Below are 19,197 nucleotides of genomic sequence, written 5' to 3' on the forward strand. Positions count from 1 at the left end.
AAGCCCACAATCTGGGCATGTGCCCTGACCTGGAATCAAACCGGCTACCTCTCAGCACTCAGCCAACTGAGCCACACCAGCCACCGCTAAAATAAACTTTATTTCTTAGAACATTTTCACATTTACAGAAAAATTGTCAAGATAGTACAGAGAGTTCTCATATATACCTATACCTACTTTTCCTATTATTAATATATTAGTATGGTAAATTTATCAGGTTTTTTATATATTGTTGTTTTAAGGAGTCTGTAGTGGTATCTCATTGTGGTTATGTATAATTTACATTTCTATTGTGACTAATGATGTTGGGCACCATAAGGTGCTGATTGGCCAAATGAGTTTCCTCTTTTGTGAAATATCTATTCAAATCCTTTGTCCATGTTGTAATGACAATGAGATATAAGTATTTAAGTATTTTAAAGATCAACTGTTTGTCAGATAGACGGATTGTGAATGTTTTCTCTCAGTTCATGGTTTGTCTTTTCACTGACAATGTCTTCAACAGTTTTTAAATTTTATGAAGTTCAATTCATTTATGTCATTTATGATTTGTACTTTTTGTATCATATTTAAGACCTTTGTTAACCCAAGAGCAAAGATTCAATCTACAAGCTTCATTCTTTTTAAAAAAATGTTTTTATTGATTTCAGAGAGAGGAAGGGGGAGGGAGAGATAGAAACATCAATGATGAAAGAGAATCATTGCTAGCTGCCTCCTGCATGCCCCCTACTGGGGACCGAACCCACAACCCAGGCATGTGCCCTTTCTGGAACTCAACAGTGACCTCCTGGTTCATAAGTCACTGCTCAACCACTAAGACACACTGGCCCGGCTCCAAATACATTTTTATCCCTTCCTGTCTCAACAAAAACTTTATGGAATCAATACCACCATGCTCTGTGGGGAAAAAAGAAAACCTTTTCTGTTCCCTTAACTCTGCTGGAAGCTGGAGGGTACTAGTAGTGCATAGAATTCTTTTTCTCTCCTTTCTCTGTATATTGGGCCCAGAGATTACACTGCATCTCAGAGATTACACTGAATATGGACAGTTAGCACTTACCAACATGTATCTGTCTACTTTCTTTTGTTTAAAAAAAGAGAGAGAGAGAAAAAAACACTTTAAAAAAAGAAGAGAGGCCTGGCCGGCGTGGCTCAGCGGTTGAGCGTCGACCTAGGATCCAGGCGATCGGGGTTCGATTCCGGTCGGGGCACATGCCCGGGTTGCGGGCTGGATCCCCAGTCGGGGGCGTGCAGGAGGCAGCCGATCAATGACTCTCTCATCATTGATGTTTCTCTCTCTCTCTCCCTCTCCCTTCCTCTCTCTGAAATCAATAAAGATATATTTAAAATAATAATAGAACAAAAGAAAAAAAGAAGGGGGTAATAGAAGTGGGGAGTTAAAGAAATAAACTGGCTGGACTAACTTCGTAAGAGCTCTCGGAAACAAAGGTCTACAGCAACCATATGAATACTCACTGAAGAAAAAGTTACCTTTAAAACGATAGGCAATTTCGTGGCATTTTCACTTGCCTTTGCCCTATCCCCTAGCAAAATCTTGGGATCCTAAACCGGGGCTGCCCTCTAGAAACGTTCCTAGTTCTAAAATTCTTTAACCCACCCAGTTAACAAAAACGGAGGAGCTAGGTAAAAGCAAGGCCAGAATAGATGAGACTTAAGGAAAACAAACAGCCAAGAGCTAGGAGGAAGCTAGACCGGCCCACCAATTAGAAGTGAACTTCCTGTCCCGGGGAAACTTCCGGGATCAACCATAGGACGACCCAATCAGAACCTTTCTCCGGGAGCCAATAGGAGAGCAGATTACAAAGAGCCAATCGCAGCGGCGCTGTCACTGTTATGGTCCTGTCAGGGCGCCGGCGTCGTGGTGCTTGGGCGGTCGCCACCGCCACCGCGGAGACTTTGGTGGGGCAGTCTCAGGGCAGCCCCGCAGCCCGCTGCGCTCGTCGCCAGCCTCGCTTCCCCGGCTCGCGGGCCGCACCGTAGGGCGCGTGAGCGGGTCGGCGCCGCGGCCGCCTCGGGGCCAGGGCCCAGCAGCAGCCTCGTCCGCCGCCGGCGCCGAGCGGCCGCGAGATGCAGCCGCCGGGCCCGCCCCCGGCTTATTCCCCCACCAACGGGGACTTCACCTTTGTCTCCTCAGCAGACGCGGAAGGTGAGACTGAGCTCGCGAAGGGCCCCTCACCTCCGAGCACGCCGGGCCCTTCGCGGCGGGGTCTTTCTGCGGCCGAGGCGGTTGTCGCCCGGTGGGGACAGGCCGGAAGCCGACTGCGCCTGCGGGGCCTGTGGCGCGGGCCCGTGGGGCGGAGGTCGGGGTGTGGGAGCTCCCCGAGGGTCTCGGACCGCGCCGCTTGCCCCACTTCATCCGGGGCGGGTTTTTCTGGGTGACTTGCCCACCTCAAGTGGACCCGCGGGAGCCGAAGATTTTTTAATGGAATGACTTGCTGTTCCTCAGAGACGCGAGGGTCAGCTTGGCCAGGGCAGGTGTCAGATGAGAACGAGGAGGGAGAGCGGTGCTCCTCTCATTTATCATTCGGTAGCTTTTGCTGGGATTGGATTCGACGCTGCAACTACAGGGAACCTGATATCCTGCCTCAGGCCTAGTTTCCTTCTGTTTTTTAGTGGTTGACCTGATATTCAGAGAAGTAGATCCAGGTAGATTTGAAACTTTTTGTAACCCCGCGAGGTGTTCACAATGGCTTCTGCAGATTTCCTTGGGACCACTGTTGGACGAGGCAGTTGTGCTGGAGAGGTTTTTCTACAGCACCGAGAGTTCGGTCTTCCTCCTCTGCTCTCTGTTCCTTACCAGACCCTGAAATTGGAATCTTTCTCTGCTAGTCATTTTCAAATTTTAGTTCTGATATACTTTGTACATACACCAGTGATTTTCCAGTGACCAGACTTGCCTCATATGAAAAAAATAAATTATACTTAGGTATAGAGATTTCAGTCTACAGAAGAACATAGTATTTTCTCAGAATGCGGTTTCATAGCGCATCATTTAGTATAGCTGGTCCCCTTATTTTGCTTTTTGGTTGGTATTGTTTAAAAAATAACAATAGTGTTGGTTATAATTTAAAATGTAAAATAAAGTTTTAATCTACCATAAAGAATGTAACTAATACATTTCTTTTTTCAATTACAGTTTACATTTAATATTATTTTGTATTGGTTTTAGGTGTACAGCATAGTGGTTAGACAGTCATACGCTTTACACAGTGTTCCCTCAGTATTCCCAGTACCCATCTGACACCGTACATAGTTGTTACAGTATTATTGACTATATTTCCTATGCTGTACTTTACATCCCTGTGACTATTTTGTATCTACCAATTTGTGCTTCTTAATCCTTTCACCTTTTTCACCCAGTTCTCCAGCTCCTATATTTGATCAAATATAGCAACCCAAAATATTTGTTTGTTTCATCTACATTTTCTAGCATAGTGCTTAGCGAGGAATGCCAGTTTTAATTTTCCAGACTTTAAAAAAAAGAAGTCTAGCCCAGCTGGGCGTGGCTCAGTGGTTGAGTGTCGACCTAGGATCCAGGCGATTGGGGTTCGATTCCTGGTCAGGGCACATGCCTGGGTTGTGGGCTTGATCCCAGTCGGGGGCCTGCAGGAGGCAGCTGATCAATGATGTTTCTATCTCTCTCCTTCTTCTTTCCTCTCTCTGAAATCAATAAAGATATATTTTGAAAAAAATAAATAAAAAATTTTAAAAGTCCATCATTGAGTATCAGAACCAGATGCTTGTTCAAATTCCTCTATCTGTGTATATATTCATATCCTTCCTCCCCCCAGGAATTTCCTTTCTTAAATATACACCTAAGAAATCCGACAGAATAATATAATGAGCTAAGCCATTGACTCTATATAGTAAATCAAGAAACCTGAAATAATAAAACCCATAAGGCTTATTCAAAATTTTCCATATAGCCTTCAAGAATATATAGGCTCCGTGTATATCCAAGGATATATAGACATACCAGTTACTATCTATGTGGTATTGGGCAAGTTACTTAGCTTCTCAACCTCATTTTTCTTATATACAAAATGGGAATATTAATACCCAAGTGCTCAAATATTTTGCAGATGCAAAGCACTTATTACTGTATCTGGCAGAGTTAAGTGCTCAGTACATGTTAGCACTGATGCTGGCGCTTGGGTTTCAGTATTAACTAGCCCCACATTTAGTTTTTATTCTCCAACATGAACATTTTATTCTGCAACTCAAAGTCTTTTCTCTGATTCCTAAGCATATCGTGTATATTCTTGCTTCTCCCTTTTTTATGCTGTGTCTTTAATCATGCATATTTTTGGCTCATAGATATTTTCAATGTATACCTTTTTTCTTTCCACAACACTTTTTACTAAAAAAAAATCTTTTTTTTATTTCAGAGAGAGGAAGGGAGAGAGAGATAGAAAAACCAATGATGAGAGAGTCATTGATTGGCTGCCTCCTGCAGGCCCCCGACTGGGGATCGAGTCCACAACCCAGGCATGTGTCTGGACCAGGAATCGAACCTCGATCTCCTGGATCCTAGATCGATGCTCAACCCCTGAGCCACGCCCGGCCGGGCCTACATCTCTCTTTCTTAATGATACACGTCCTTACTATTTGACCACACATATCCTTTGTCCAAAAATCTGCCTTGATGTTAAGCTCCATATCTATGCATATACTAGTCCTCATGCTTAAAATGCTACTCTCCTCCTTATCCCAAGTTGACACCTAAGACTGAACTCAAATGCTCCTTCCTTGGTGAAACTTTGCTTAAGTGTCGCACAGAAACAGAAACTTCTCTAATCTTTTCTATACCCCAGCACCTACCCACAGAACCCAAAATATAAACATCACAAAATTGTTGGTTGTTACAGGAATAAATGACTTCTGCTTTCATCTCATGTGATATTGATACTTGTGACTACAAAACGTAGCACATTTTGGATGGTATAACTAAAAATTACTTAATTTAGAGCCAGAAGACTTCAATTAAAATCCCAACTCTTATAGTAGCTATGTGATATTGATGCTTCTATAAGCATCTATTTTGTCACCTATAAAATGAAAAGTACACCACTTATAAGAATATTGTGAGAATTATTGAAGTTAATGTGTATAAAAGCAAGGTCCATTAGTAGAGTTGAAAGAACATGAGCTATGTGTGAATAAGCCAGTAAATGAATGTATAAATGAATAATGAAGTACAGACCAAATATTCAAGTATATGGTATAAAATTATATCCAAAAGCAGTAATAAAATGCATGTATATAAAAATGCAAGAATGTAGTGATACTGTTATTATATAAAGTCTACTATAAAAGTCTTTAAGGCAATCTTTTGAATTTATTTTGTATCATACAAATAGTAATTCTTTGCCTGGTTTATATCCACAGACCATCAGCATTGGCTTTACCTGGGCACTTAGTACTGTAGACCCTGCCTTACGCATAGTTTGCATTTTAACAAGATCTTTAGGTGATTTATATGCACATTAAAGCTTGAGAAGTACTCATTTAGAATGTTACAAAAGATCAGAAGAGGAAGAATTTTATTTTAGCTGAATGATCAGGGACAATTTGATAGAGGTGATATTTTGCAAACTCTGAAGGTTAGATAATGTTTTGTATGTATTGGATGGAGAGAGTACCTTCATGTGCAAGGGACTGCATGTGAGGAAGTCCCTGACTACAACAAATAGTCTAATAGATTTAAAAATTTCATTGTACAGCTCTGGCCTGTGTGGCTTAGTTAGTTGGGTGTCATCCCATGCACCGAAGGGTGGCCAGTGTGATTCCCTGTCAGGGCACATGCCCAGTTTGCAGCCTTCATCCTCCTTCAGGCGTGTGCAGGAGGCAGCTGATGGATGTTTCACTCTCATGTCGGTGTTTCTGTTTCTCCCTCTCTCTTTAAATATCAATAAAAAATCTTTTTTAAAAATTTCACTGTACATAATAAATGCTATAAAAATATGGTTAAATGGAGGAAGTAGTTAATTGTACAAGAAGGGTTCAAGGAAGTCTTCAGGGACAGATGAGGTATATTTTGAAGGATAAATAGGAGTTTTTCAGATTGAAAAGGTAGAAGAGCATTCACTTAAGAACTATGCAAGTTGCCCAGCCAGGCATGGCTCAGCGGTTGAGCGTTGACCTAGGATCCAGGTGATCAGGGTTTGATTCCCGGTCAGGGCACATGCCCGGGTTGTGGGCTGCAGCTGATCAATGACTCTCTCATCATTGATGTTTCTATCTCTCTCACTCCCTGTCCTTTCCTCTCTCTGAAATCAATAAAGATATATTAAAAAAAAAACACCACCAAAGAACTATGCAAGTAAAATAACTGATGGAGGCAGTTCCTGCATCTTATCGTTCTCAATCCACAGAGACCTAAAAGATTACCAATGTAGACCATGAGCTCTTTGGGGTTAAAAACTGCTTTACTACCAGTATCATACTCAATGCCTAGCACAGAGCCTGGCACATAGTAGGAACTCAGTAATGTTTGATGAATGACTACATGTTACTTCTTGATTAACATAAAGATGTTGTACTACTAGAACTGGTACCCTGAACTTGGGCTTCCAGCCTCCAGAACTGTGAGAAATAAATTTCTATTGGTTATAAGTTACCCAATCTGTGGAATTTTGTTATAGCAGCCTGAACAGACTAAGACAGTCCTGTATAAAAATGATAGTATCTACAACTCATAGTACATTATTGTGATCAGTAGTTGTAGACGTAATAATCCAGTAATTATTGTCAGTGCCCTTTTGAGTGATAATTTTTTGTTTATATGTTAAGGTGACCAAACATCTAGCCTGCTCTTTTATGAGGTTCCCCCCCCCCCGAAAGGATATCACCACTAATACAAGTTAGTAGTATAAATAGAGGAATCTTTTGTTTTTCTTTTTTAAAAATTCCCTACTTGATTTTTAAAAAATTATATCCATATAGGTATTATCACAAATACTTTCTCTAATATGCTAATGAAGCTTAATATATGGTGGGGTTTTTTAACCTCACCTGAGGATATTTTTTCCATTGATTTTTTAGAGAGAGTAGAAGGGAGGGAGGAGGGGGAAAGAGAGAGAGAAACAGAGACATCAATCACAGGCCCTGACCAAGGCTGGGGATTGAACCTGCAACTTAGGTACGTGCCCTTGACCAGACATCAAACCGGAGACCCTTTCGTCTACAGGCTGATGCTCTAACCACTGAGCCAAACTAGCAGGGCTAATATATGGTATTTAATGGGTGCAAGAATAGCTTTTCTTTCCTACTTGAAAATTGAAAATGACTTTTTAGCTAACCTTTCTTGGAGAGAAAAAGGTAGTTAAGCAAGGTTTAACAATTTCAAAAGTTAATCTATTTCTTTTAATAAATTTTAAACTCATAAGGCATTACACAAATCTATAAATGTGATAAAAATGCATAGAACTACACACATGCAAATAAATACATGTAAAACTGGTAAAATCTGAGGATCTTTCAGTGTCCTAGTTTTGATAGTTACATAAAGTGGTGCTGTGGGGGAACTGGGTGAAGGGTACATATAACCTCTCTGTACTATTTTTGCAACTTCCTGTGAATCTATAATTATTTCAAAATAAGTTAGAAGACTCATAATGCAAATAAAAGAAATTTCTGTTAAATAATTGGTTTATGCCAAATGGGATTTAATTTTTCTAAAGATAGGTTTAGGAGTTTTTAATTGATTTTAATTAATACCATGCACATTATGAAAATTTACTGACATTATTGAATAGTAAGGCAATTAAAACCATAAACCAAAACAATATGAATAAAATACAACCTAAGAGACAATTTTATACAAGGCTTTAAAAAATTTCTTTATGGTGTGTCGTGATCAAGCAAGCTCCAATATACTATATGTCTAGCACTTGTAAAATCATTATCTTTCGTTGGCCTATATATGCATTAAAATGTTTTTAAAACTAAAATGGAACAATGGAATTTATCCCTTCACTGTGAAACGTGCTGCTTTTGTTTTGCTGCACAAATTCTCAGTTCTGGTTTTGATTTAAGTACACATGGATTTTAATATATCTTTATTGATTTCAGGGAGAGGAAGGGAGAGGAAGAGAGTTGAAACATCAGTGATGTGAGAGAGTCATTGATTGGCTGCCTGTTGCCCCTGACTGGGGATCAAGCCCGCAACCCAGGCATGTGCCTTGACCAGGAATTGAACCTCGATCTCTTGGATCCTAGGTCGATGCTCATCCACTGAACCATACCCGGCTGGGTGCACACATGGATTTTATTTTCAAATGAAATGAGATGATTTTTGTCTTTGTTCTTATTGCATGTTAAATAAGGAAAAGCTTCTTCACATATATAAAAAGTTGGCAAGTGCCCACAAAATGTTCATTATTCATTGCAGGATATTTTTCTTTCACAGAAATCTAGAACTTATCTAGGGGCAGATTAGTAATCTTATTCTGAATATACTATCATACTATACTTGACCGAGTTCTTCCTTATCTTTCAAAGTGAAGTTCTCAGGCTGAATAGAAAATCCAGAAAAGGATCCTTCACCCATTCATACGCTTGAATTGAAAGGGAGAGAAAATTACTGTTAAATTTTGTTCTGCAGTTTTCCCAGGTGGCTTATAATAAAACTTGAAACTTACTGATATTCTTCCTCACTCTGAGCCCAAACAGCAGTGGAAACATTTTTAAGAGATCCTTTTGCATAAATCCACATATTTATTATTATTTTTACATTTTTCTTACTTAGAAAATGACAATATTTTACGTAGTGTAGTAAGAAAGAATTAATTTAAAATTAGTGTTTTTAAGTTCTGAAGACCTATCCTAAAGCTGAGAACCAAGCTGGCTGGTCCTCACTCTGGTTTAATTTAAGACTGCTGTGCTCCTGGAGTGATTTGGAATCTTTTTCCTTTTGTTTTTTGATGTTTTTGTTTTAGTTTGCTAACATGTTAGGCTAACTACCAATTTTTGGACTTTTCTGTTGGTTTTTTGTTCTCACACTGATTGTGTCTTGTGGGTACTGGAGGATGTGTCAAGCTGCTGTCACTGGCATTCCTACATATATGTCCCTGATACTGTCCCACTTTGCATGGAATGGAAAATACTACAAAATTATAAGCTAAAGGTGTCTTTTGGAGGTTCTGGCATCCACGCTATGACAAACTGCCAAACATATAATTCTTTATCAGTATTCCTTAGCACTATAATTTATAGATCCTTTTTTTGGTTTAGATTAAGAACTTTTAAGTGTAGTCCCTTCTGCAGGCCAGGAAACAGTTGTTAAGGTCCTTTCCTGCCTCATAATTCCAAAACCTTTAATGTCACTGCTGTACTAATGACCTCCTGATCTAAATCTTCCTCTTGTTAAATCAAGAAAAGCAATCCTTGTACCTAGAGGAAATGGAGTTTCAGTTAAATTTTTAATTCATTTTCAACGGAGGTTAAGACAAAGAGGCAGAAAGTAATTTTGAGAGAATATTTTTTAATTACAAGATTTGTGGTGACATCTACAGGGACTCTTTTTAAACCTGAAGTAGGAAAGAACAGTGAATTCAAAAGTACTTGCATTTTATCTCTAGCCGAGTAAACTCCCTTATAAAACCTTTTTAAAATCATATAATGTTAAACCTGGAAAGGAACTTAGAATAGGGAACTGGAGACCAGAGGACATTAACGACTTGCTGTATTAATTAGTAGCTAAGCTAGGACTTAGCTTCATTTTACTGTAATTAATTGCAGTTGTCACAGCCAGATCAGGATGTGACTCATAATTGATCTACTCATTGATTGAAGTTTTAGCCAAAATTCTAATGGCTATTCCCAAAAGTTAACCTAAAATTTAGGTTAAAAGTAAGCTTTTTTTACACTATATATGCTCTCCAGAGAAGGCATGTCTGTGTTAAGAATGTTTGAATTTTCTGTTGCCAAAGTTATTTTCTAAAATACCACTATAGTTGTGCAGCTTCTAGTTAACAACATTGATGGTTGTTTACTAGTGCATATTGTCTGGTTCTACAGATGTGTTTTTTTCTTCTTAACTCCTGTATGACCTCAAGCAAGTCCTCTACTCTTCCCAATTTTTTTTGACCAGAATATGTGGTATTTGTACTACTGTGATTATCTTAACCTCTAAGCTACTGTGCAGACTATGAATGGAATTTATTTTGTAATCTGAGTAACTGAATCTCTTCACCTTTTTTTTTAGAACTGACCTAGAAAACCTTTTATTTTTGCCAAAACTAAAGATGAATGACGTAATTATATAAAGAAAAAAGTTAGCTGAAATAGCAGGGAACTCTAACTAGTCAGATTTATCCAGAACTAATCATTAACATATGAAGCACTTAGCATAGATATTTGGTTATTTAAATGAAAGAATGTATGAATCAGTACATTAAAAAGTAGAGAAAAATTATCTGTAGTTTTACTTTAGCCGATAAGTTATGTCTGAGGGTTTGTGTATATACATATGTAATGCCTTTGAAAAGAATTTATAGTCAATTTGTTCTGAAGCACGTTATGTACATAGTAATGAAGATAATCCAAGATTTATGTAATATATTTTGTATATATCTTCCATTTAAAATTTAAAGTTGCTTGGCTGGTGTGCTCAGCAGTTGAGCATTAACCAGTGATCCAGGAGATAGATCATGGTTCGATTCCCAGTCAGCGCACATGCCCGGGTTGTGGGCTCGATCCCCAGTAGGGGGTGTGCAGGAGGCAGCCAATCAATGACTCATCATTGATGTTTCTGTCTCTCTCCCTCTCCCTTCCTCTCTGAAATCAGTAAAGACATATTTAAAATATAAATAAATAAATCAAATTTAAAGTTATTCTGAAAGCAACAAAATGAATGAACAAGAAAAGCTCAGACACAGACAACACAGAGGGAAGCGGGTTTGGGGAATAGTAAAGGGTAAAGGAGGTCAGATATATGGTGATGGAAGATTTGACTCTAGATAGTGGGCACAGAATGCATTATACAGATGATGTATCATAGAATTGCACACATGAAACCCATATAATTTTATTAACCAAAGTCACCCCAATAAATTTAATTTAAAAAATAAATAAAATGAAACATAAGCATTGAAAACTTTTTTAACTTATTGTTGTAAGTCTAGATTAGAGTACCAATCCCGCTAGTTAGCTGTGAGACCATTCATATGTCTTCACCTCACTCATCTTTCATTTTCTTGTAAAATAAAAGGTGGTATTTAGATCTCTCTCTGTAGCTTTAAAATATGAAGACTGTATGTAATTGCAGGTCTTCAAATGATAATTATCTTGGTTGAACTTACGCTTGTATTAGTTATGGTTCACACATTTTACCTCGGTTTACAGTTTTGTCCCGTTTTCTCCCAAGAGCTCAGTGGTTCAATAGGAGCCCCAGATGTCAAATTAAACCTTGGTGGAGATTTTATCAAAGAATCTACAGCTACTACATTTCTGAGACAGAGAGGATATGGCTGGCTTTTGGAAGTTGAAGATGATGATCCTGAAGATAACAAGCCACTCTTGTATGTAAAAATATGTATTTTTTGGTTTTTAGAGCTAGTCTGTGGGATGATTATATTCTTTCATTATTATTTAAAGATAAGTATGGAAAAGCTAACCTTTTTGGTCAAAAGTTTTAGCTATTTTCAGTTTTACTAGTGATTAGAAAGACTGAAATAATGAGAGAATATTTTTAACGTAGTAAATTGCAAAAGTTAAAGGTTGCGTGTTCGATTCCTGGTCGGGGCACATACCTAAGTTTCGGGTTTGGTCTCCTGTGAGGGCACTTATCACTTGGAAAAAACCTGAAGAATTTAACAGTTTTGAAAAGAAGAACCTATAGCTTTATAAAATTGAGGTATTACCAAGTTATTCTCTGTAGTAATTATTGGTAGATGAGGTGCTAAAACATCTTATTTCTATGTTAATATACCATATTTCATCAAATCTAAGACACTATGGATTATAAGGTGCAATTATTTTACATTTATCAATAAGAAAGAAAAAGTGCTTAAAACAGCATAAAGCTAGGACATCAAAGGGCTATCTCGTTGGTATAAGGATAAATGAGAAATAACTCAACATACAAAAAAGACAGTAAGGGGGTTTATTTGTCTCAATTTGGCACTGGATAGGTGTTGGAAGAAAATTTTCACCTGAGAATGTAAACCCTATACCAGTTCTCATATAGGATTGCAGTCTTAGTTATTAGTATGATCAAAAAAAGTCTCAAGCAGAGAATTTTATTTAAAGTCCCAAATTGGTAGTACCTTCAGGAGATTGGCAAAAGAAAAGGCAGATCTTGGGAGCACTTGGCTTCCCTTCAGGCTGACAGCAATTGTAAGACACCAGCGATTGAGATTCATCCCAACTTTAGAGATGTTGAAATGTTGAAAATATACACCTTGGAATCAGTGATATATGGTACTTCTAATGCAAATATTTTGTTGACCAATAGAGACTATACCATTATATTTAAATTTAAGTTCTACAACTGTCTCAGAATTCATGAGTGTTATGTGCCTTTTAAGAATTTTTACTTTACAATTACAGGGAAGAATTGGATATCGATCTAAAGGATATTTACTACAAAATCCGATGTGTTTTGATGCCGATGCCATCACTTGGTTTTAATAGACAAGTGGTGAGAGACAATCCTGACTTTTGGGGTCCTCTGGCTGTTGTTCTTTTCTTTTCCATGATTTCATTATATGGACAGTTTAGGGTAAGTATACCTTTATATAAATTCTAAACATTTGGAAGAGTTTTAAAATTAAAGATAGCCAAATATTAACTATAATAACTATATTATACTACATTTGAGAAATACTTTACCTCTACCCATTATTTCTCATTGTTCATCCCTAGAGCTATTCTTTAATATGTGGGGAGTACCTTAGATTAATGCTTTCCAAACTTTCCCACATCACCATTCACATAGAAAATATTCATATTCATATAATGACTGGGGTAAATAGATGGAACTAATCCCTTTTGATTAGAAGTGACCGAAAGGGCTGCCCATGCCCTTACTGGTTTCCCCAAGGGATGAAGAGTTTGAAACACAAAACTTATAATCATGTTCTTACCTTTTATTCATTTTTAGTTCTGTTTTTTAAAATAAACATTTTAATAAATAATTGTAGGGATTCCATCAGTATTTGTTTTTATGTAATACTTTGTCCTCCTCTCAGGGGCTTTATCTTTATCATCAAAACTCAATATATACAAATCACTCTCATCCTGTTACTCTTTCAGCTTTAGTTACTGGAAGCTCTTTCAGATTAGCTTCTGTGCCCTTTCAACATATTCCCATCCTTTTTTGAGCACTTTCTTTCTTTCTTCTGACTCTACAAAGTGTTCTGGACTTTTATTTTACCTGCCTCAGCCCTGGAATCACCCATTTTTGTAAGGAATCCTAGTTCCTTTTATTAGGGAATGATATTTAGAAACCAGAACCTGAGCAATAAGCATACTTATGTAGCTGCTGGGGTGTCATCAATTCTAGACTCCCAAGTAGACAGAAGTTGGAAATATATGCAGGTATCATTATTATGCTAAATCTTAGGAGTTAAAATTGTCTGAAATGTCTTTCATTCTATTACTTGGGTAAACGTGTAAGTAATAAACTTTAAAGACCTCCTGAGAAGATTGTTAGCCTGTTTCAGGGATGAATTTTCCGTGCAAGTGGTGTAACCCAGGGGGTTTGGAATAAACACTTTGTTCTCTTTTTACAGTAATCTTTTATGATAGTTCTTGAAATACTGAGGTTTCCTTATGCAATTGATTGTTACTAAATTTTCAATTTGGATGTAAAATTACTACACTGTATTCTTACTAAGTTTTGGAAAGATACCTGGGAACCCAATCAAACTCTCTATGACCTGAAATTGGGTATTTCAAAGTATCTTACATGGCAGAGAATTGAGTTCCTAGGAACTTACTAGCTTATTTGGTACAAGGATATTAATTGCATGAATTTTTTTTCCCCTTAGGTGGTATCATGGATTATAACTATTTGGATATTTGGTTCACTAACAATTTTCTTACTGGCCAGAGTTCTTGGTGGAGAAGTAAGTGGTTAATTTTGAAAATAGCCTTTGTTTTTTATGGGAAGCTTTATTTTTGATACTGCAGATACCATCAGTGGCTATATTCATCATAAATGTTTCTTGTCCTAGAATTGCTTTTAAGTTGTGCTACTTTAACAGGATCAACATATTAGTGTTGTACATATTCAATAATGTATGAGAAATTAAGTAGAAAGAATATCCCATTCCACTCATAAGTAATTGACAGCTTTTTAGGGAAGCATACAATTTATTCTCTGTTACAACAATTCTCAAACTTTTTGATCTCAGGTTCCCAAAGCAATTTATTTATGCAGGTTATATTTATCATATTTACTATGTCATAAATTAAAATCAAAATTTTAATATATATTTATTCATTTAAAACTAAAAAATAAACCAGATTCACTTTAACATAAATAATACATTTTAATGAAAAATGACTATTTCACAAAACAAAGAAGTTAGTGAGAAGAGTGGTAGTGTTTTACATTTTTGCAAGTACTGTAGTTCCCTCTTATCTGCGGTTTTGCTTTCTGCGGTTTCAGTTACCTGCAAGCAGCTACCATTCAAAAATATTAAATGGAAAATTCCAGAAATAAACAATTCATAAATTTTAAATTTCATGCCATTCTGAGTAACATGATGAAATCTCATGCCATCCTGTACAGGGAATGGATTCATCCCTTTGTTTAGTATCCATGCTGTATACACCTGCCTGTTAATCACTTAGTAGGGTACTAGAGTATCAGATCAGTTATCAGAGAGAGAGAGAGAGACCACATTCACATAACTTTTATTACAGTATAGTATTGTTAATAATTCTATTTTATTGTTAGTTATTGATGTTAATCTCTTTTTCTACCTAATTTACAAATTAAACTATCGTATGTATGCATAGGAAAAAACATAACACAGTATATGGTAATTTGAAATATAATGGGTATAATATATCATGATCTCTTCTTAATTCTCACATTTCTGTAAGTATAACAAAGAATACATAATGTTCAATAGTGATTTAAACGAGTATCTTGATTTCTATGACATTTATTTAAATATTTAAAAATTCACAGGTTGCATATGGCCAAGTTCTTGGAGTTATAGGATATTCATTACTTCCTCTCATTGTAATAGCCCCTCTACTTTTGGTGGTTGGATCATTTGAAGTGGTGTCTACACTTATAAAAGTAAGTAGTATGTATTATAAAAAGTAGTTTACTATTTTCCAGTAACAAAAGCATAATAGTTCTCTGGCTGAGAATATCATAATCCATAATTCTTTATCAAACAATTAATAGTATTTTGGAACAATGATCTTACTCACTGATTTTACCAGTGGTATTTCTTTTATTTTCCCCTTTAATTATCAGAGATTATAATGTATGTCTGGGGGGATAAAGAACAAAGAGCAAATCAAGCCTCAGTCTATTACACTCAGATAATTTTTTTTATTGTTGGATTTTCTTCTTTATGCTTATAATACAAGTTTACCTGACTTAAATTTTGTGGGAAATACTTGTTTAGAAGTCCACTGGTCATTTAATAACTGTTATTCCTATTTGAATAATAGCCTCCTTATCAGATATGATAGACATGGTTCTCATAAATTCGTTTTTCTGTATTGCAGAGGTAAGGAGGACATTAAGCTGTGTTAAATTTACATTAACATATACACCCATTTTAAACATTTACTGATAATATTAAGTATTAATCAGTAGTAATACAACTTAAATTTTGGCATTTATTAATTTTGAACAACTTTGGGGAATAAATGACAGTTAGCACATGTATGTGTATTACACAGTGAATGTGACTTTTTTCTTCTTCATGGAAAATAGAACTTTTTAAGACCACCACTTTCAGAACTGCTATTATGTAGCCTCCACACTAAAGTATTTGTTTTTAAGTAGTACCACTTAATTTTTATGGTATTTAGTTTTATTTAAAGTATATTACTCATTCCAGTATAAAAGAAATTATTTCATTTAGAATTGGGTAACTACAGGCTACTACAATAGTGACATTATATAAGCGTTAGGTATTGAGTAGAATGTGGATTTTGGAACCTGTCATTTCTGAATTCAAATCCTGGTTCTGCCACTAACTTGTTGTTTACCTTGGAGAGATACTTTTTCTTACCCTTCTCTGCAAAATGGGAATGCTAACAACTGCTGTTTAGGGTTATGAAGATTTTAAAGTATGTAGAATGCCTAGTACAGTGCTTGACACAGAGTAGGCACACAAGTGGTAGCTATTATTACAAATATTATAAAAGAATATTTTGAAAACATCTTTGTATGTTTGAACACTTTAGAGGCCAAGGAGATCTTTCTTTCCTCTACATTCTAATCCTAAAAAAATTTTTAATTGGCACTTATAGCACTTAGTTTAAAAGTCTTGTAGTGTAGGAGCTAGACCCACGCTGGCATTTAATTATCTAGCCTTAGTGAACATACCACTTTACTGACTCACTCAGAGTCACTTCCTGTTTGTTTTTTTTATTTTGTTTTGTTTTGTTTAAACTTGGGTTAAAGCCTGTTTGAATACTGCTGAGACTACACCCAAAATTGCTAAAACTGTCTTCTGGTCATTTTTAGTCATCAAGTTCAACTGAAAAATTGGCCCTTAATATTCTTTATGGAACATACGAATATATTATTATGAAATGGAAAATCTTATTTATGTCATTAAAAATTTAGGATAAAGTTGCTTTTAAAATTCACGTTTTTCTTTGCCAAGTTTGTTTTCCTAATCCCTGAATCTTCTCTGTGTAGTGAAGTGAAACATGTTCCTTGTTTCAGTCCAAGTTTTGTTGAGGAATATGTTACAGAACTCTCATCATTTAACTATAGCATTAGAATACCATTTATTCTACAACCACTAATTTTTAAAAAATTAAATCTCTATAATTGTATCAATCATTAACCATTTATTTACAACAATAAAAATTGAAACATGACATACAAATGCAATTTGATCATAATTTTATTTTATATATTTTCTGTACTTTTTTGTAGGCTTAAAACGTTTAAGTGGTTTGTTTTGTGTTTTTATCTTGAAAAGCGTAGTGGAAGATTGGACCATCTCAAATACATTTTCAATCAGTCTGCCAGTATTTATTTTTTACCTTTGTACCAGTGGCTCTCAGTTGAGGGTGACTTTTCCCCCCAAGGACATTTGGCAATGTCTGGAGACATTTTTGGATGTCACAAATTGGGGTGGTGGTGGAATGTTACTGGTATATAGTAGGTAGAGACCAGGGATACTGCTAAACATCCTACAATGCATAGAATAGCTTCCCATAACAGTTATCCAGCCCCAAAATGTCAATAGTACAAGGTCAAGAAAAGTTACTGTGTGCCAAGTCTGTTTCTATCATACTTTCCCTGATTTCTACCCTTAAAGTTCTTTCTTTCCTTTTAATCTGTAAAATGGCTTCGGTAACTATATCAGTATATAAATTTCCAGTGGAAATAATTTAAAATTAAGTTTGTGTATACTTTGAAAACCACAGTATATTTTATTTAATTAAAGTCTTCACCAAAATGTTATTTTTCTCCATTTTATTTAATTCTATACTTCTCCCTATTCCTGGGAAAATGCTGGGATACATAATAAACATTGTATAAAATTTGTATTTAATCTGTTTTCTTAATTCTTAGAAGAAAAGAAAGTAAAGGAAAAAGTGCCTTCCTGTGTCAGTTTTCTTTTAGTGAACAAATTTATTTTAACCATTTGGCCCAATAATAGTTTTTCTAGAAGTTGCATTATCTTAAGTCACCAGGGATACTTGTTAAAAAGTTAATAACTAGACCCTTTTCTTAGAAATTCTGATTAATCAGAACTAAAGTGAATCTCAGGATTTTCCTTTTATAATAGGCACCCTAGGTGATTCTTTTTGATGAGACAAGTTTGATGATAAAACGCTTCAGTTCCAGAAGTCAAGGAGCAGAGCAAGGACTAACATAAGATTTAAGCATTCTCCATAAGTTTTATTGTTTACCACAGTTGGTTGTCAAGGTTGTTTTAAACAATATTGTGAATATTATTTTTACTCTGTAATACACAGAATGTGAATGGACTTGCTAATTTGCTGCTCTGTGTCTTCTCTGTCTGTTTTAAAGCTGCTCGGTGTGTTTTGGGCGGCTTACAGCGCCGCTTCACTGTTAGTGGGTGAAGAATTCAAGACCAAGAAGCCTCTCCTGGTTTACCCAATCTTTCTGTTGTACATCTATTTTTTGTCCTTGTACACTGGGGTGTGAGCTAAGTCATGTATAAGCAGAAAAAGACAGTGCCACACTTGTGTGAAGGCTGGGAATTCTTGCTGAAGGGATTGAAGAGAACCAGTTGCTGATAAAATTTTACATGTTCCAGATGTAAAGACAGGTTTAAGGGTTTTTTTTAGAAACCAATATTTTTTTCATATTTAATTAAGCAATTGCAATTATCTGGATTTTTTTTTTTTTTTGGTCAGAATTCTAAATTCTGTTTGAGTCTTCATATTCCAGTAAATAAAATATAAAAGAATTGTGTTTTTAAGATTGTGTTGATGTTTCTCCTAAAAATTTGTGCCAAAAGCACCTGGAATGGTAATTATACTTCACTTAAAGGGTAAATAAGACAACATCCTGATAATCTAAAAGTGCAATTTTTTTCTTTAAAGGGTTTCTCCTGCATTGCAGATCCTGTAGATATATATTTATATTTATACGTATATATTTATGAAATAATTCTTATTCACAAAATATATTTCTGAATAGCCAAAAATTAAGATATTTTAAATCTGATGCTTAAACTTTAATTTGGCCATTAATCTTTTTATTTATAAATTTAAATTTGTTTTTTAAATTTTATATAATTTTTAAAATCTAATACATGCTTCAGTATGTCCTTGTTAAGAATTCTTAATAACAACTAAAACAAATTTTGACATTTGTTGGTGTAGATTTGGTTTGTTTGGGTGCTTTTAAAAACCATTTTTAATATCTAAACATTAAAAGTTTCTGTTTATCTTTCTGACCAAAGGAGCAAAAGGTACAATGGATATGACATTCATTAAAATTGTCAATATGTAGAAAAGCAGTGATATTTATAGCATCAGTAA

At 35.8% G+C, this 19,197-nt stretch overlaps 1 protein-coding gene across 1 annotated transcript; it reads left to right on the forward strand.

Moving 5' to 3' along the window:
• Positions 1-1,859: 1,859 nt before the first annotated feature.
• YIPF4 (Yip1 domain family member 4) lies at positions 1,860-18,630 on the forward strand. Its single transcript, XM_081156569.1, has 6 exons — positions 1,860-2,167; positions 11,390-11,543; positions 12,574-12,745; positions 14,016-14,093; positions 15,167-15,280; positions 18,218-18,630. Exons 1-6 carry the CDS (start codon positions 2,089-2,091, stop codon positions 18,353-18,355), a joined length of 735 nt encoding a protein of 244 aa, XP_081012695.1. The 5' UTR covers positions 1,860-2,088; the 3' UTR covers positions 18,356-18,630.
• Positions 18,631-19,197: the final 567 nt, after the last annotated feature.

This window comes from Miniopterus schreibersii (genome assembly GCF_964146895.1).
Source record: "Miniopterus schreibersii genome assembly, chromosome: 13".
NCBI classification, from domain to species: domain Eukaryota; kingdom Metazoa; phylum Chordata; class Mammalia; order Chiroptera; family Miniopteridae; genus Miniopterus; species Miniopterus schreibersii.

Coding starts and splice junctions, on each gene's coding strand:
- YIPF4 (XM_081156569.1), top strand. CDS start 2,089: ATGCAGCCGCCGGGCCCGCCCCCGGCTTATTCCCCCACCAACGGGGAC. Junction 11,544..12,573: donor GAAGATAACAAGCCACTCTT/GTATGTAAAAAT, acceptor TTACAATTACAG/GGAAGAATTGGATATCGATC. Junction 12,746..14,015: donor CATTATATGGACAGTTTAGG/GTAAGTATACCT, acceptor TTTTCCCCTTAG/GTGGTATCATGGATTATAAC.